The sequence below is a fragment of the Balaenoptera musculus genome, chromosome 20, assembly GCF_009873245.2.
Source record: "Balaenoptera musculus isolate JJ_BM4_2016_0621 chromosome 20, mBalMus1.pri.v3, whole genome shotgun sequence".
Taxonomy (NCBI): domain Eukaryota; kingdom Metazoa; phylum Chordata; class Mammalia; order Artiodactyla; family Balaenopteridae; genus Balaenoptera; species Balaenoptera musculus.
Genome location: NC_045804.1, coordinates 19,272,907 through 19,292,599, shown reverse-complemented (window position 1 = coordinate 19,292,599; position 19,693 = coordinate 19,272,907). Strand labels below are relative to the sequence as shown.

General features: G+C 45.9%; 1 protein-coding gene across 1 annotated transcript; it reads right to left on the bottom strand.

Annotated features, from left to right (window-relative positions):
- Positions 1 to 1,168: 1,168 nt before the first annotated feature.
- Positions 1,169 to 19,180, bottom strand: GSDMA (gasdermin A). The gene is given in 12 exon segments (XM_036836719.1): positions 1,169 to 1,411; positions 1,934 to 2,007; positions 2,730 to 2,844; positions 3,329 to 3,478; positions 4,134 to 4,159; positions 4,675 to 4,701; positions 5,093 to 5,140; positions 5,656 to 5,752; positions 6,634 to 6,697; positions 6,699 to 6,747; positions 6,750 to 6,796; positions 19,176 to 19,180. Coding segments are annotated over 12 exon segments (945 nt in total).
- Between the last annotated feature and the right edge of the window lie 513 nt (positions 19,181 to 19,693).

Here is a 19,693-nt window from a genome sequence, read left to right as displayed (position 1 = left end):
GAAAGATGTTAAAACCCAGCTTTAGGCAGAGGAGGCTGGTATGAACCCAGCAGTTTTACGAGACTGAATGTCTATATTAGCCCTTCCACATGCCAAGCCTACCCACATGACAACCACCCTAATTGAGGGCAGAAGAAGGAAAGGTGAAATGAGAAGATAATATCACACTTTCTTTTTTAAAGTTTTGCATCAGTCTAATTCTTGGGTATCGTTTATTTATTTATTTTTACTTATCTGCATTTTAAAAGAAATTTTATTATTATTTTTTTGGCTGTGCCACACAGCCTGCGGGGTCTCAGATTGAACCCGGGCCCCCTGCATTGGGAGCGTGGAGTCTTACCCACTGGACCACCAGGGAAGTCCCATCTTCTGACTTTAGAATCTAGACTCCATATTCCACACCCTCACAGTTCTTCTCTGAGCATTTTCCAGGTGATCTGAGGACCACATGATAGTATTCATGTACATATAATCTATACGTAGTATGATAATGTTTATTTTTTTTTTTCTGGCACAAATTAAGAATTTCCTTAGGATAGATTCTTCAAAGAAAACACCAAAAGACATTTCACCCAAGGTGAAATAATATTTTTTTCATCAATTCCAGTAAAGCTTGATTTTTGGAATCATAAGTGGTAGGGGTTTTACCCAGATGATGCACTGGAAGATCTACAACTGGATAAACCATTTCCTGAGCTGAGAGAACATTTTCAGTCTTATGATTTGGATCATATGGGGGGAAAACGTCCACAGCCACACTCCATAGATTATAATCATCGCTAAATATTTAGCACAGTGGAACAGTGAAACAAACGGATGAACACCTAAAATGTATAAAGAAAAAGAGGACTTCAGGTATTTGATTAGATAGGGGGTTCTAAAGGGGTAGGGGTTGGGCTAGGAAACTATTTAATTTTGGTTTTGCTGAAATGGTTCATAGTTTTAAAAGTTCGAGTGTTTCCACTTTAAGCATCAGCAGGTGGGTTGTGGAGCCATGGGGCAGGGGGATATACAGAGCTGGACAAGTGGAAATTGATTATCTTGGGTAATCAGCTAAGGTTTCCATCATCCTCAGCCTGCTGGCTCCGAAATGCCCTTGCGTGTCAGGACAGGGCACAATCAAGTAGGGAAGGCCTTAGGGAAGCAGGAAGCCAATGGAAAAGGCAAGTTAGGAAGCCTTGGTCAGTAGCTGCAGGAGGGAGAGGCCAGCGTAAAGGGCACAGAGGCAGGGAAGGGTGACTGCGTCCCATGTGTACTGGGGGCCCGATCTCTGCACTTCCAGGCCACTCAGCTCCACTAGGGCCTCTGTGAGGGTCAGTTCCTCTTCCCCAAGGGAGGAAAGCAGCTCAGGTTGCAGGGGGAAAACATCCTCTTTATCCTGGAGGAAATTCTGTTCCATTGTGCTCTCCATCTGGAAGGAACCAAAGTAGTATGAAAAGAAAGAACTAGAAACCTCTCTTCCTTTTTCCTAACTCAAAAAAACCATGAAGAGGGCTACCGTTCTTTTACTATAACCCCTTTTGTTACATTACATGACAACTCTGTCTGGGCCTTTTAATAAATAACCCTGAATGATGAGCGGCACATTTGTTTTTAGCCCCATTTAACAGAGGAGTGAATTGAGGCAGACTCAGAGACATTAAGATTTGCTCACATCCCTTGGCTAGGAATAAACCAAGTCAGAGTTTTCTGTCTCTTCTCCTAGGATCACGTTGAAAAACCCAGATAGTTGCCCAGAAGTGTGCTCTTCTCCCTCTAGTTGTGAAATAGCAAACAGGAAGAAACATGGAGAGAAATGAGAAGTGGGCATGAGCTCCTGGGATAAGACAGAGGCCCTGGAGGATGGTTCTGTCATTAGGCGAAATGGTATCTTTCCACTGGTTCTAGCTGACTCCCTCCCAAACTCTCCCCGACATCTGCCATTTTTTCTCACCAGCTTTAGCTGCAAAGGTAAGATCTTTTTCTCCATGGATTGTACCAGCAGCTTCTGTTGGGCTTCACTTAGCTCTGGAGAAGAAAAGCAGAGAAAGAGATGTGTGGGTGCAAAGGGGACTACAGGCTCCCAGTGGGTGTATTTCCAGAATGTCGGAATCCATTGAATCATACATTCATCCATGGTTGAATGCCTGCTCTAGGCCAGGCATCTTTGCTGGATGTGTTAGGTAAAAATCATCGTCTCTTCACTCAAGGAACTTGCAGTCTAGTGGAGAAGACAAAGTAACATGCAATTATAATCAGGCTGTTACAGGAGCCATAGCTGAGGGTCTACTTTGGTCTTGGTGTTTGAGGGCAGGCTTCTTGAAGGAACAAACACCTCAGCTTACACGTGAAGGTCCAGAGAGTTTTTCAAGGTGGGGGAATGTTTCTTGCAGAGGGAAGAAGAGAATTCAGGGTCAAGATCAGAAGATGTTGTCCTCAAATTAAAGCTAACAGATATCGATATAAAAGTGATGAGCTTAGCTATAGGTAGAAGTTTTAAGTACATGGCTGATAAAAACTAGGGTTATTTCCCAACCTCTGTTAGCAAGACTAGGCTATGATGACCAAGTGAATCCTTGGGAATGAAACCAATTTTTAAAAATGTAGGTATAAACTACTTAACTGTAGTATAATTTGCCTGACATTTACTTATTTACTCATTCATTCATTTTTTTCATCTGGGCATTCATTTAGTGACTCATTCCTACCACTGAATAGGTATATAAATGAAGACCTCACTCCCCACTTACCTGTTAGAGCTCCAAGGAAATAGAGGACAGCACCCATAGCCTCCTTTGAGAGTAGGACATCTTTTGGGAGTGCCTCCAGGGTTTCTTCATGTCCTTTGTCTAGAGCTCCTTCAAGCTGTGGGGAAAGTTGGGTGACTATTTAAGATAACACAGTTAAAGGGCATAGTGCCTGGCACATAACATTCCCTTGAGATGTGTTAACTATCTCCATTTCCTCGTTTCTTTTTCAAGGTATCAAGTCCTGAAAAGTATTGGACTCCTGGGTTCCTTGGTGTCTGAGCCCTGGACTCTGGAAAGGAAAGGTCCAGCCCCCTTCCAATGGAGGGGGGGCCTACCCTCTGTCCATGAGGAGGGAGCATGTGCTTTGGGGGAATCTGCACTGTTTGCCCTTCTCCAGAGGGACACAGGGAGCAGTGGCGACCCTGGCAGCCTGGGGAACACTTGACCAGCCTTGGGGAAGGCATCCACTGTCGATTCCTCTAGCCACTGCCCACCTTCTGCCAGATCCGTCAGATCCCCCACCAGCTGCACTGCCCACACACACCTCCACCAAAAGCCTTCCTTCTTCTGCATCTCCTACCCTTCCCTTGGGTCCTCACCGTGAGCTCCAGGTCTTCTAGCTCCTTTTCCTTCCCTAAGAGTTTGCTGAGGGAGCTGAGCAGGGAGCTCTTCCCTTCTGGGCTCAGCTTCTCCACTTCCCGGGTCTCCCTTTGAACCTCTTCTTTTAGGGTCCTGAAGTCCTCGTGTACCTCCCCTGTGGCGACAGTAGATGTGGTACACTCCCCATCAGTTCAGTCAGCGCTCTCCCTGCAGGCTTCCTTCACTCAGCCCTGCTCAGGCCCCAGGCTCTGATGCCCCCCGGGCTTTGCTCTCCTATCTTTTTGCTTAGCCAAGGAACACAGTTATGAAGTCATCCCCCAGCCTTGACTTGAGGTGTTGAGGGTGGGGTGGTGGGAGGGGGTGGGCCAGGACCCACATTACCATCCAAGACAGGCATTCATTCTCCTTGAGATCCCAGGCCCCATCCCGGATCAGTAGACAATTGACCTCCCTTTCTCTAAGACCCCAGCTAAGAGTTGATAAGGAAGGTCTATTTTCCCTTCTCAAGAGTTAGTTGACAAAGAAGAATAATTTTGGTGACGGAGTAAAGACCAGGAGGGGACTGCTTCAAAGAGCAATGGGTCTAAACCCAGGGATGTGGGTGGATTAAAGATAGCTTGAACCTTGGCCTGCCCCTCTAGAGGCCTGGCATCCTAGGAATATGTCCGGCCTGCTTTGGAAAGAGTGGCTTCTTGGTAGTGGCTGCAACCCCCAGCAACTGGGACTCAGCACTTGTTTTCCCCTCCCTTCACCCCAAGGTTACTTCCACTGCCTTCCTGCCAAAGTCTAGGGAGAAACACAAACTTCCTTACCATCAGATGCCTGGATAACTGAGGGGAAAAACAAAACAAAACAAAACCATTTAGAATGCAATCCTCCAAACCAGTAGCCGTACCCAGGGGATGAGACATGAATGAGGAAATATATCCTGTCTCCTGGGACATCCCAGCCACCTTAAGGTTGCTCTTGTTCCATTCATGCAAGGCAGGACTGGGGCAGCACAGAAGCTAATGCATTGTGAAAAGGGGCTCCTGGATTGAGTTGGCATCACTGTGACTCAGCAGCTCCCACCCCGGGCGCTGGGTGGCATATGACAGGTTATAGTTACTAAGGCCTTGAGGACAGAAGTCGGAGGCATCAGACCACCTGGGCATCTTGTCCAAAGACTTTCCCCTTCCACTGCTTTTTCCTAAGCTGTTGGAATTCCTGCCACATTTCAGAGACAATAGTTTGCTGAGATCTGCTCTGCCATGTTCCTTGTCAGTCCCAGAGAGAAGGGAAGAAAAAGATTGCAGTTTTAAAATTCTGTCAAGAAAGTTGCAGTGAAATGACAGGAAACGCTTACAGGTGAGCTTCTCCTCTTCTGGCTCTTCTGAAGACAGAAACAATGCACATATGTCAGCATAAAACCTCTATGTGCCTTTTTATCTAGAGCAGTTGTCAAGGCAGCTTTATCACTGATCATTATAAAAACACAGAGCTCACCCGCCCCCGCAATTTGGGAACACACACTGTCTCCAGTATTTCTGCTTCTGATGGTGCCTTCCGGTCTCTTTCTGTTTCTCTGTCTCTCTTGGGCAGATTTCTGTGCCTCTATCTGCCTTTCCTAAAATTGAGGATAGATATCTTTTGGGCCTTGGGAAACAAAACCAGGGGGCTCCTTGGGGGATTATGGTATACCCTATTAGAGGGTGCAGGATTTCAGCAGATAATGTCAGGGGTAGGGAGGAAGATGTGGGGAGCTAGGAAGCAATTTCACTCACCGCCGGGAGGGAAGGTTTGCATGTTATCATTGCAGATGTGTGGAATATCTGTAAGGAGCAAGAGAGGGGAGGGCGGAAGGACTCTTAACAGCCGTCCCAAATTTTCTTCTCTGGTCTCAAGCCCATGGGCTCTGCTAAGGGCTAGGACCCTGCCCTCGAATGCCTCACCTAATCCCCTGCTCCACCTCTATGGCTGGAAGTAATCATTTCTTCCTCTGTAAATCCTTTCCTATGATACCACTCTGTTCTACCTTGCATTCTAGTGCTGGTGTCTGTGTGTCTGTTTCCTCCAGCGGCCCCAGACTTCTTGAGAGCAGAGGCTGTGCTCATTCATCTCTGTACTCCCTTCCCCCATCTAACACAGTGCCTAGCACTCAGGAGATGCTCAGAACCCAGGTGTTCCTCACTCCCTCTCCATAGCAGCCTCTGCAGTTCTGTCTCTGTCGGTTGGACCACAATACAATACACTCCTTTACTCCTCCCCTGGCGTTGCCACAGGAGGGGACCAGGATGCCTTAGGAGTGGTGCAGGTAATTCTTGTCTTGAGGGGAGAACATGCTCACCCCACTCATCTCTGCCTTTGACCATCAGCTGTCTCACTCGAAATGCCAGGACGCAGCCCTTGGGGATGGTGACAGCCTCCTTGTGGTTTATGGATCCCTAGGCGTAGACAATGAGGATTTGCGAATCCGCAGAGATCCTGAGTATGAGACATTGGGAGTGAGGGGTGGGGGACAAGTGGAGGGCCAGGCCCGAGAGCCTTTGGGGAGATCAGAAGTTGGGAGCCCTTCAGCGGTGTCCCTGATCACCTTTCCACCTGGTGGAGTGAGCGTCAGAGCTCTTCTGCTCATTTCCGCTGATCATCCCTTCAATGATCTCTTTCTCTCTTCCTGGTTCAGACACATGAAGGAACTGGGCTCCATCACCTGCCTGTGCATCCCTGTCCCACTTTAGGGCTTCCATCCAGGCCCTGGTTCCTTCTTCCTCTTCACCATCTGTCCCTTGCTCACCTCCTTTGGGAAGCCTTCCATGACTACTCCCTACTCCCGGTTCCCACTCATATAGGGATAGGTATGTCCCTATAGATATAGATATAGATATAGATATAGATATGTAGAGCACTACTTGTTTACATTGAATTTTCTGGCCTTTAACCTCTGTGTCTCCTGCATGAGACGGAGAACTTTCTGACAGCAAGGATGCCTTTCCTGTAGATTGGGAGCATCGTGAGGGAAAATCCGCAACTAAGAGTGTCCCCTTCCCTGGTAGCTCCCTGTGGCATCTGGCACAGGACTCTACCCAGCTGGGCACCATTGACCATGGGGATGATTTGTTTCTGGCCAACTGGGGTCTGGATGTTGAAGAGCAGGGGGAGGAAGTGGGTCCTTTTCAGTATCCTGAGGGGGCACTGATCGGGTTAAGTAATGCAGCCTCTGAGGGTAAACTGAGTATATGTGTGTGTGTGTGTGTGTGTGTGTGTGTGTGCGCGCGCGCGCGCGTGTGTGTGTGTGTGTGTGTGTGTGTGTGTATGTGTACCTAACCTGTAGCCCCAGCGGGGCGAAGAATGGGAGGGAGAAGCAGCCGTCAGCCTTGCCAGCTCTCGCCAGTCACCTCCTGCGCGGTCTCTACCACCCCCATCACCACGTACAGATCCCTCCTCGCCCTCGCATCTCCTCCAGGAACGCGTGCTCTGCTGCCAGCTTCCTGTGGCAGGAGAAACATCAGGGAACCGTCCGGAGCTTTTACTCATCTGGGCCCTCCCCTTCTTCTTTTTTTTAAATAAATAAATTTGTTTATTTATTTATATTTTTGGCTGCGTTGGGTCTTCATTGCTGCGTGCAGGGTTTCTCTAGTTGCGGCGAGTGGGCTTCTCATTGCGGTGGCTTCTCTTGTTGCGGAACGCGGGCTCTAGGCGTGTGGGCTTCAGTAGTTGTGGCACGCGGGCTTCAGCAGTTGTGGCTTGTGGGCTCTGGAGCGCAGGCTCAGTAGTTGTGGCGCACGGGCTTAGTTGCTCCGCGGCATGTGGGATCTTCCCGGACCGGGGATCGAACCCGTGTCCCTTGCATTGGCAGGCGGATTCTTAACCACTGTGCCACCAGGGAAGTCCCTCTTTCCTTCTGTCATTCCCAGGAGTGAGGCCTGGTGGTATCAGGGGAAGCGTGAGGACTCTGCAGTGAGTAGGTTGAAGCCCAGCTCCTCACTTCCTGGCAGGGCAGCTTCTCTGAGTCTGGGTTACCTCATCTATAAAATGAGGATAATGACATCTATCTCCAGGGTTGCTGAGAGAGAGACTGGGTAACCCTCAGGCACAGCATCTGGTCCAGAATGGGGCCTCATGGCTGCTTCTTTTTCCCTTGGATTCCCCTCCTTTTCCTCCCTGTTCTTAGCCCTGTGTATATCTCCCGGGGTCCTTGCTCTCCATTTCCCCCCACCACCTCCCCACCTGCCTGTGCTGCGTGGCTTGCAGGATCTTAGTTCCCCAACCAGTGATGGAACCTGTGTCCTCGGCAGTGAAAGCGCCGGGTCCTAATCACAGGACCGCCAGGGAACTCCCTCTCTCCATCTCTTATCCTCTCTCTTGTTATTTACACCAGTTCCTTCTTTCCACTTGCTTACATATATAAACACGTTCTTTGACCTTGCTACTTCCTCAACTTATCATTCTGTTTCTTTCCTTCACTTCAGTGGCAAATATCTCACAAGATAGGCCCATACCCACTGTCTCTACTTCCTCACTGACCACTCCGAAATTCTTTACAAGTTGGCTTCTATTTCCACTCCTCAACTGAAATCACAATGACTGCCTGCCCACCAAACTCAATGACCTTCCCTGACTTGACACTGGACCCTGATGTCCAAGCCCTCTGTGCGATGCTGCCTTCTCCTATCACACTTTGCCGTCTGGGGTTCCGCTCCTGTCTTTCTGGCTCCGAATCCTATCCATTCTGTCTGTGACTCATTTTCTAGGTTTCTCATTTTCTTTGGTTCCCTATAATTTTATGGTCTCTAAGATTCTCTTCTCAGCTCTCTGAACTCCCTCCAACAGCTCCCCCTGCCCCATTCCTATAGTTTTAATCTTTAAATTGCTGACCACCACATACATATCTTCACCTTGACTCCTCTCCTGAGCTCCAGGTCCTCATTTCCAACTACTTTTAACATTGTTAAAAATTGAGATATAATTGACATATAATATTGTACTACTTTTAGGTATACAGCATAATGATTTTTCTTTTTTTTTTTTGGCCGCGTATTGAACCTGTGCCCCCTGCATTGGAAGCACAAAGTCTTAACCACTGGACCGCCAAAGCTACACTGTAATGATTTGATATATGTATATATGGAAAAATGATTGGGAATTCCCTGGTGGTCCAGTGGTTAGGACTTGGTGCTTTTTTTTTCTTTTTTTTTTATACAGCAGGTTCTTATTAGTCATCAATTTTATACACATCAGTGTATACATGTCAATCCCAATCGCCCAATTCATCACACCACCAACTCCCCCCCCCACCGCGGCTTTCTCCCCTTGGTGTCCATACGTTTGTTCTCTACATCTGTGACTCAACTTCTGCCCTGCAAACTGGTTCATCTGTACCATTTTTCTAGGTTCCACATACATGCGTTAATATACGATATTTGTTTTTCTCTTTCTGACGTACTTCACTCTGTATGACATCTCTAGATCCATCCACGTCTCAACAAATGACCCAATTTCGTTCCTTTTTATGGCTGAGTAATATTCCATTGTATATATGTGCCACATCTTCTTTATCCATTCGTCTGTCAATGGGCATTTAGGTTGCTTCCACGACCTGGCTATTGTAAATAGTGCTGCAATGAACATTAGGGTGCATGTGTCTTTTTGAATTATGGTTTTCTCTGGGTATATGCCCAGTAGTGGGATTGCTGGACCATATGGTAATTCTATTTTTAGTTTTTTAAGGAACCTCCATACTGTTCTCCATAGTGGCTGTATCAATTTACATTCCCACCAACAGTGTAAGAGGGTTCCCTTTTCTCCACACCCTCTCCAGCATTTGTTGTTTGTAGATTTTCTGATGACGCCCATTCTAACTGGTGTGAGGTGATACCTCATTGTAGTTTTGATTTGCATTTCTCTAATAATTAGTGATGTTGAGCAGCTTTTCATCTGCTTCTTGGCCATCTGTATGTCTTCTTTGGAGAAATGTCTATTTAGGTCTTCTGCCCATTTTTGGATTGGGTTGTTTATTTCTTTAATATTGAGCTGCATGAGCTGCTTATATATTTTGGAGATTAATCCTTTGTTCATTGATTCGTTTGCAAATATTTTCTTCCATTCCGAGGGTTGTCTTTTTGTCTTGTTTATGGTTTCCTTTGCTGTGCAAAAGCTTTGAAGTTTCATTAGGTCACATTTGTTTATTTTTGTTTTTATTTCCATTACTCTAGGAGGTGGATCAAAAAAGATCTTGCTGTAATTTATGTCAAAGAGTGTTCTTCCTATGTTTTCCTCTAAGAGTTTTATAGTGTCCGGTCTTACATGTAGGGTTCTAATCCATTTTGAGTTTATTTTTGTGTATGGTGTTAGGGAGTGTTCTAATTTCATTCTTTTACATGTAGCTGTCCAGGTTTCCCAGCACCACTTATTGAAGAGACTGTCTCTTCTCCATTGTATATCCTTGCCTCCTTTGTCATAGATTAGTTGACCATAGGTGTGTGGGTTTACCTTTGGGCTTTCTATCTTGTTCCATTGATCTATGTTTCTGTTTTTATTCCAGTACCATATTGTCTTGATTACTGTAACTTTGTAGTATAGTCTGAAGTCAGAGAGTCTGATTCCTCCAGCTCCGTTTTTTTTTCCCCTCAAGACTGCTTTGGCTATTTGGGGTCTTTTGTGTCTCCATACAAAGTTTAAGATTTTTTGTTCTAGTTCTGTAAAAAATGCCATTGGTAATTTGATAGGGATTGCATTGAATCTGTAGATTGCTTTGGGTAGTAGAGTCATTTTCACAATATTGATTCTTCCAATCCAAGAACATGGTATTTCTCTCCATCTGTTGGTATCATCTTTAATTTCTTTCATCAGTGTCTTATAGTTTTCTGCATACAGGTCTTCTGTCTCCCTAGTAGGTTTTTTTCCTAGGTATTTTATTCTTTTTGTTGCAGTGGTAAATGAGAGTGTTTCCTTAATTTCTCTTTCAGATTTTTCATCATTAGTGCATAGGAATGCAAGAGATTTCTGTGCATTAATTTTGTATCCTGCAACTTTACCAAATTCATTGATTAGCTCTAGTAGTTTTCTGGTGGCATCTTTAGGATTCTCTATGTATAGTATCATGTCATCTGCAAACAGTGACAGTTTTACTTCTTCTTTTCCAATTTGTATTCCTTTTATTTCTTTTTCTTCTCTGATTGCCGTGGCTAGGACTTACAAAACTATGTTGAATAATAGTGGTGAGAGTGGACATCCTTGTCTTGTTCCTGATCTTAGAGGAAATGGTTTCAGTTTTTCACCATTGAGAATGATGTTTGCTGTGGGTTTGTCGTATATGGCCTTTATTATGGTGACGTAGGTTCCCTCTATGCCCACTTTCTGGAGAGTTTTTATCATAAATGGGTGTTGAATTTTGTCAAAAGCTTTTTCTGCATCTATTGAGATGATCATATGGTTTTTATTCTTCAATTTGTTAATATGGTGTATCACATTGATTGATTTGCATATATTGAAGAATCCTTGCATCCCTGGGATAAATCCCACTGATCATGGTTCATGATCCTTTTAATGTGTTGTTGGATTCTGTTGGCTAGTATTTTGTTGAGGATTTTTGCATCTATATTCATCAGTGATATTGGTCTGTAATTTTCTTTTTTTGTGTATCTTTGTCTGGTTTTGGTATCAGGGTGATGGGGGCCTCACAGAATGAGTTTGGGAGTGTTCCTTCCTCTGCAATTTTTGGGAAGAGTTTGAGAAGGATGGGTGTTAGCTCTTCTCTAAATGTTTGATAGAATTCACCTGTAAAGCCATCTGGTTCTGGACTTTTGTTTGTTGGAAGATTTTTAATCACAGTTTCAATTTCATTACTTGTGATTGGTCTGTCCATATTTTCTATTTCTTCCTGGTTCAGTCTTGGAAGGTTATATCTTTCTAAGAATTTGTCCATTTCTTCCAGGTTGTCCATTTTATTGGCATAGAGTTGCTTGTAGTAGTCTCTTAGGATGCTTTGTATTTCTGTGGTGTCTGTTGTAACTTCTCCTTTTTCATTTCTAATCTTATTGATTTGAGTCCTCTCCCTCTTTTTCTTGATGAGTCTGGCTAATGGTTTATCAATTTTGTTTATCTTCCCAAAGAACCAGCTTTTAGTTTTATTGATCTTTGCTATTGTTTTCTTTGCTTCTATTTCATTTATTTCTGCTCTGATCTTTATGATTTCTTTCCTTCTGCTAACTTTGGGTTTTGTTTGTCCTTCTTTCTCTAGTTCCTTTAGGTGTAAGGTTAGATTGTTTATTTGAGATTTTTCTTGTTTCTTGAGGTAGGCTTGTATAGCTATAAACTTCCCTCTTAGAACTGCTTTTGCTGCATCCCATAGGTTTTGGATCGTCGTGTTTTCATTGTCATTTGTCTCTAGGTATTTTTTGATTTCCGTTTTGATTTCTTCAGCGATCTCTTGGTTATTTAGTAACATATTGTTTAACCTCCATGTGTTTTGTGTTTTTTACGGTTTTTTCCCTGTAATTCATTTCTAATCTCATAGCGTTGTGGTCAGAAGAGATGCTTGATGTGATTTCAATTTTCTTAGATTTACTGAGGCTTGATTTGTGACCCAAGATGTGATCTATCTTGGAGAATGTTCCGTGCGCACTTGAGAAGAAGGTGTAATCTGCTCTTTTTGGATGGAATGTCCTATAACTATCAATTAAATCTATCTGGTCTATTGTGTCATTTAAAGCTTCTGTTTCCTTATTTATTTTCATTTTGGATGATCTATCCATTGGTGTAAGTGAGGTGTTAAAGTCCCCCACTATTATTGTGTTACTGTTGATTTCCTCTTTTACAGCTGTTAGCAGTTGCCTTATATATTGAGGTGCTCCTATGTTGGGTGCATAAATATTTACAATTGTTATAACTTCTTCTTGGATCGATCCCTTGATCATTATGTAGTGTCCTGCCTTGTCTCTTGTAACATTCTTTATTTTAAAGTCTATTTTATCTGATATGAGTATTGCTACTCCAGCTTTCTTTTGATTTCCGTTTGCATGGATATCTTTTTCCATCCCCTCACTTTCAGTCTGTATGTGACCCTAGGTCTGAAGTGGGTCTCTTGTAGACAGCATATATATGGGTCTTGTTTTTGTATCCATTCAGCGAGGTTGTGTCTTTTTGGTTGGAGCATTTAATCCATTCACGTTTAAGGTAATTATCGATATGTATGTTCCTATGACCGTTTTCTTAATTGTTTTGGGTTTGTTTTTTAGGTCCTTTTCTTCTCTTGTGTTTCCCACTTAGAGAAGTTCCTTTAGCATTTGTTGTAGAGTGGGTTTGGTGGTGCTGAATCCTCTTAGCTTTTACTTGTCTGTAAAGCTTTGGATTTCTCCATCGAACCTGAATGAGATCCTTGCCGGGTAGAGTAATCTTGGTTGTAGGTTCCTCCCTTTCATCACTTTAAGTATATCATGACACTCCCTTCTGGCTTGTAGAGTTTCTGCTGAGAAATCAGCTGTTAACCTTATGGGAGTTCCCTTGTATGTTATTTGTCGTTTTTCCCTTGTTGCTTTCAATAATTTTTCTTTGTCTTTAATTTTTGCCAATTTGATTACTATGTTTCTCAGCGTGTTTCCCCTTGGGTTTATCCTGTATGGGACTCGCTGCGCTTCCTGGACTTGGGTGGCTATTTCCTTTCCCATGTTAGGGAAGTTTTTGACTATAATCTCTTCAGATATTTTCTCTGGTCCTTTCTCTCTCTCTTCTCCTTCTGGGACGCCTATAATGTGAATGTTGTTGCGTTTAATGTTGACCCAGAGGTCTCTTAGGCTGTCTTCATTTCTTTTCATTCTTTTTTCTTTATTCTGTTCTGCAGCAGTGAATTCCCGCATTCTGACTTCCAGGTCACTTATCCGTTCTTCTGCCTCAATTATTCTGCTATTGATTCCTTCTAGTGTAATTTTCATTTCAGTTTTTGTATTGTTCATCTCTGTTTGTTTGTTCTTTAATTCTTCTAGGTCTTTGTTAAACATTTCTTGCATCTTCTTGATTTTTGCCTCCATTGTTTTTCTAAGGTCCTGGATCATCTTCACTATCATTATTCTGAATTCATTTTCTGGAAGGTTGCTTATCTCCATTTCATTTAGTTGTTTTTCTGGGGTTTTATCTTGTTCCTTCATCTGGTACATAGCCCTCTGCCTTTTCATCTTGTCTATCTTTCTGTGAATGTGGTTTTTGTTCCACAGGCTGCAGGATTGTAGTTCTTCTTGCTTCTGCTGTCTGCCCTATGGTGGATGTGGCTATCTAAGAGACTTGTGCAAGCTTCCTGATGGAAGGGACTGGTGGTGGGTAGAGCTGGCTTTTGCTCTGGTGGGCAGAGCTCAGTAAAACTTTAATCCGCTTGACTGCTCATGGGTGGGGCTGGGTTCCCTCCCTGTTGGTTGTTTGGCCCAAGGCAACCCACTCTTTTTATCTTTTTGACACTCTTGGAGGGCACACACAAAGTAGTGTGTGCATTGGGACCTAGGGGAAGGAGCAGTGACCCCAGGGGAGACTGAACCAGACCTACCTGCTAGTGTTGGAGGGTCTCCTGCAGAGGCGGGAGGTGGCTGTGGCTCACCGTGGGGGCAAGGACACTGGCAGCAGAAGTTCCAGGAAGTACTCCTTGGCATGAGCCCTCCCAGAGTCCACCATTAGCCCCACCAAAGAGCCCAGGTAGGCTCCAGTGTTGGTTTCAGGTGTACAGCAAAGTGATTCAGTTATACATATATGTACATATTCTTTTTCATATTCTTTTCCATTATGGTTTATTACAGGATATTGAATATAGTTCCCCGTGCTATACAGTAAGACCTTGTTGTTTATGTATTTTATATATAGTAGTTTGTATCTGCTAATCCATAACTCCTAATTTATCCCTCCCCACCAAAGTCTTGCTCTTACCTTAAATCCCTGCCTGGAAGGAATTTTAAAGGGGACTTTACACACATGGCCGATCTCTAGATGACAAACCAAGACATTTACAAGCAAGGCTCCTGTGGTGTTGGGATATGTGTCTGCGCATCCGCATGTATAACCTGAATACCACTGAACCTTCATACACTCACCTTTAGGGTCTCCTCAGTATCACCCATCAACAATGAAATGTGACCTTGAAGGCTATGAACAGCAAGTTAGGTCTTTTTTTTTTTTTTTTGGCTGCACTGCGCAGCATGCGGGATCTTAGTTCCCCGACCAGGGATCAAAACTGCGCCCCTTGCATTGGAAGTGCGGACTCAGCCACTGGACCGCCAGGGAAGTCCCAAGGTCTTTACTGGAAGTTTTCTTGAGGGGCTGGTGGTGAATGGGGGGAGATTAGACCACATAACACTCAGCAAAAGTCCTAAAAACTTGACTGTTCCTCCTCTGTCCGCAAAGTCTCATTCAATATGACAGCTGCTCCCAAATCTCTCTCCTCTGTCTTGAAACAAAAGAAGACTTTGCCCCTGCTGGGCCTCTGGTCCCTGCCCCCATCTTTTGGTTCACTTCCCTTCCCATCCACCCTGGGCTCGTCTTGTGCAGCTATCTAATACCTCCTCCTTCGACAGCTCTAACCATTACCTTAAACAAACATCCCTTCTCCTTAGGCGGTGGGATGGGAGCTTGGGCGTGTGGGAAGGCTGCCATTAGTCATGCGGTTCCTGTCACAATTGCACATGTATGCAGAAATGTGTGTCTGTGTAATATCCTTTCCATCTCTCTTTTCCTGGTTCTTCCTGGATTTCCATCTCTTCCTCTCTGTATCTCTTAATCAGCACATTGATGTGATACGACAGCAATCCAGCATGTGGTCCTGGGCTGTGCAGTCTCCCATCCTTTAATCAGCTCCAGAGAAGGCAGCTCCGCTCCCCACCCTCTTCCCAGCCCACCATTGCCTCAGCCAGACTTTTGGGAGTTTCTTCCTAGTGTCTATCTTCCTCCCACTGACTGCAAGCCAAGGTTTCCAGTTCAGCTCATCCTCCAAAGATTTGGAGAATAGTGATTTCAAGAAGTCACACCTGGCACTTCCCTGGTGGTCCACTGGTTAAGAATCCGCCTTCCATCACAGGGGATGAGGGCTTCATCCCTGGTCAGGGACATAAGATCCCACATGCCGCGGGGCAACTAAACCTGAGCGCCACAACTACTGAGTTCACGCGCCTCAACGAGAGAGCCCGAGTGCCGCAACAAAAAGATCCTGCGTTCCACAACTAAGACCCGACACAGGGGCTTCCCTGATGACGCAGTGGTTAAGACTCTGCCCGGACATGGGTTCGAGCCCTGGTCCGGGAAGATCCCACATGCCGCGGAGCAACTAAGCCCGTGCGCCACAACTACTGAGACTGAGCTCTAGAGCCCACGTGCCCAGAACCCGTGCTCCACAACATGATAAGCCCGTACACCGCAACGAAGAGTAGCCCCCGCTTGCTGAAATTAGAGAAAGCCCGCGTGCAACAACAAAGACCCAATGCAGCCAAAAAATAAAATAAAATAAATAATTTATTTATTTATTTATTTAAAAAAAGGACCCAACACAGCCAAGGATAAATAAATAAATATTAAAAAAAATAAGTCACACCTGTTTCTGCTCTTCCTGAGGACCCAGAAAGTCCATCAAGCCAGCTTTCTCTCCTCCGACCTAGAAACCTTGCTCCTTTATTTCTCTTGCCCTCCTTCATTCCCTCTGAACTCTACCAGGCCTGTCCTTATTCTCCTTGTCCTGCTCCCACCCCACCTTCACCCCATCGCACCGTCCCCCCAACTGCCTGATGGTGTTCCAAGCAGGAGCCTTTGAGGGTTCAAGGCACAGAGAAGAAATAAGGGCTTGTGAGGTCATTCAGGTTGGAAGGTCTTGTGCTTTTGGAATAAAAACATCCATGCCAGGCTTGTGCCGGTGCTGTTCCTCCCACCCAGAATATCCTGTCTTTTTGTCACCCTGTACCCCATTCAGCACCAGCTCCTCAAGAAAACCTCCAAGAGACTTCTTTTTCTCAGAGTCCTTGTGTTTTTTTTTTTTTAAAGAAATTTTTTTTAAAAAAATTAATTAATTAATTTATTTTTGGTTGTGCTGGGTCTTTGTTCCTGCGTGCGCGGGCTTTCTCTAGTTGCTGTGAGTGGGGGCTACTCTTCATCATGGTGCACGGGCTTCTCATTGCAGTGGCTTCTCTTGTTGCGGAGCATGGGCTCTAGGTGCACGGGCTTCAGGAGTTGTGGCACGCGGGCTCAGTAGTTGTGGCTCGCGGGCTCTAGAGCACAGGCTCAGTAGCTGTGGTGCACGGGCTTAGTTGCTCCGCGGCATGTGAGATCTTCCCGGACCAGGGCTCGAACCCGTGTGCCCTGCATTGGCAGGCAGACTCTCAACCGCTGTGCCACCAGGGAAGCCCAGAGTCCTTGTTTATGTTCAGGGGAATCTGGGACACAATTCAAATTGTGCTGGAGGAAATTTAAGTTGGGTTAATGTGTAAGTACTCTTTAGGTCAATTAACAGTGATTTATTGAAACAGGAGCCTGGGTAGGGCATGGTGCTAATGCAGGCAACAGGCTTTGCTCTGTATCTCCCTCTGGTGGTCAGTTAAGGGAGGTAATGGGCGATAATCATCCCTGAGGTTTGCTCCAATCTTGTGATTTGTGTGTGGTTGCTAGGAGATGGGGATCAGGCAAGGGAATCGACTTAGGGGAGGAAGCCCCAGCCACCTGTTCTCTAAGACACTGACCCACAGAGTACACTGCAGACTCTGAAGACAGACACAGACATTGGGACGGGACATTATTTACTTACCCATTTTCTTCTTCTGTTCCCCCCCCCCCCGCCCCATTTTCTTCTTTATTCTTTTTTTTTTTTTTTTTACAGTTTTTTTCTTCTTTTGGGGGTGGGGTGGGGTTTCCTTCTGTTGTAGATTTTATTTTATTTTATTTTTTGGGCAGGCTGCGTGGCATGTGTTATCCTAGTTCCCCGACCAGGGATCGAACCTGTGCCCTCTGCATTTGAAGTGTGGACTCTTAACCACTGGACCGCCAGGGAAGTCCTTCTTTATTATTCTTAATTTTCTCCTCAGGAAGGGGCCAAAGAGGAAGGAGAGAGGGGTAGGCTACTGAAGTTCAGGAGGGTGGAAGGCACTGATCCTGGCAAGAATGGGAAGAAGCTGACACGCTGGGAGTTATGAGGGCAGGAAGGAGCTTAAGGAACGTGCCTGCAGCAGACAGAGCCAATTTGTAGGGTGTGGGAAGCCTGGAGCACTTGGGGGAAGGGGCCCCCTGCGCAGACATACTCCCAGACCTTTGCTGAGTAAAAGGAGGTGGACTAGCTAGGGATGAAGACAGGCTGGAGTGGTGGAGAAGCAGGAAGAATGTGCCGTGAGGGCGTTGCGTTTTATATTTCTCATGGGGGACTTCCCCGGCGGTCCAGTGGTTAAGATTCTGTGCTTCCACAGCAGGGGGTGCAGGCTCGATCCCTGGTCAGGGAACTAAGATCCCCCATGAGAGGCCAAAAAAAAAAAATTATATCTCTCACGGGAGGTTGGAAGTTTTGGGGTGCAGTTTGCCGATTGTGAGCTATACTTCCATAAATAAACTATACTTCTTTTCTGAATGGAGTAAAACCCCCAGACTCTTTTCTTATCCCCTAAAAAAATGTTCTTCCCAAATTCTTAAATTCGCTTTGGACCCTAAGACATCTCCAAAATCCTGGCTGAGCAGACACTGGTCAGTGGCTTGTGACACTTACTCAAGTTGTGCTGAATCACTGAAGAAGTACGTCAAACTCAAGGTCAAACTACAAGGTGCCAGCCCTCGCTGCCCCCAGCCCTCTGCTGCCAGGCCCCCTACCCGTAGTCAGGCTGAAGATGCAGCTGCACCAGGTGCTGCAGCTCCTGTCCACTCACAGCTGATGAAAGGGAAGCTTTCCTCCTCAGCTGTGACTGCTAGGCCCTCGTGATGGGACAGAGGTCCCAGATCCTTGTTGAAGAGACTGGGTCGCAGATGGAGCCTTTGAAGCTCTGCTTCCAGGAGAACTTGGAGTCGAAGCTCCTCTCCATTTCACCAGCTCCCCCAGGCCTGCGCCAAGCCCCACTCTGTTTTCCCCAGTTCTGGTTGGGGAAAGCCAGGTGTTGTTGGCCACACCTGAAATATGGCGAGGATGGCACGGAGGGCGCAGAATGGTGACAAGGCATTGGGATCCCGGGTATAATGGTGTCCATCCCCTTGTATGTCAAGGCTACAGAGTCCGACCAGGGCTGGGTGACCTTCAGCTCCTCACCCTAAAAGCCCCTGAGCAGCTTGAAGTGAAGACAGAAGAGCACTGCATCCCCCTGGAAAAATTTGGTCCAAGATGGTCACCACCTGCACAGTAGAGAATAAACATCACAAGATGCTTTGCATTTGGGGAGCTACCAACTTCAGAGGTGGTCTGCAGTAAAGTTTTATTTTATTTTAAAATTATTTATTTATTTATTTATTTAGGCTGTGCCAGGTCTTAGTTGCGGCACGTGGGATCTTTGTTGCTGCATGCGGCCTTCTTAGTTGCGGCGTACATGTGGGATCTAGTTCCCCAACCAGGGATGGAACACAGGCGCCCTGCATTGGGAGCATGGAGTCTTACCCACGGGACCACCAGGGAAGTCCCTGCAGTAAAATTTTAAATTTCAGCCCCTGCCCCCATCCTTGACCCCTTCTGCCCATTAGTGCTAGAGCAGAGGAAAAATAGGCATGGGTTAAGAATTTGGAAACCTGAGTTCTGTAGAGAGCTCTGCCAAGAGCCTGCCGTGTGGCCCTGGAGAAGTACCTTCTGCTCTCTGGTCCAGAGTGCTCATCAGTGAGAGAGGGGGTGGAGCTGGATGCGCTCCCACATCGTTTCTAGTGTTCAGTTTTACCCTAGTTGTCATCCCTGACCCCATCTTGCGACCCTCAGATCCTCATCAGCTCTGTCTGTTGGGGAAGGAACCCTTTTTCCATGGACATGGCTAGTAGCCGCTGTTGCTCCTTGCTCAGCTCTGCAGAGGGTAAAGGAGTGGAGACCACGTGAGGGACAGGGGCACACTCTCTCCCTCTGGTGGGCAGCGGATTGTAAGGCAGCTCTGGTAGTTGGGGGGTGTGTGTGTGTGTGTGTGTGTGTGTGTGTGTGTGTGTGTGTGTGTGTGTTGGGGGGCAGCAGATTCAATCCCTTCCAGGAGAGGATAAGAGAAGATTCCTAAGAGGATACATTCCCCTTTCTTTTAGGAAAAATGGGTGGGTGGGTGGGGTAGGAGGGCTTGCACTTCTTGCCTTTTCCTCGGAGGTGACACCTGGGTTTGGACGCTGAGTCACTCTGCTTTGTAGCTTGGTACCACAGCTGGCTTGATGGGCATGCAACCTGTGTAGTTGCACTGGGTCCCATGCTTGGTTTAACGCTCTGCTGTTGTCATCTTGAA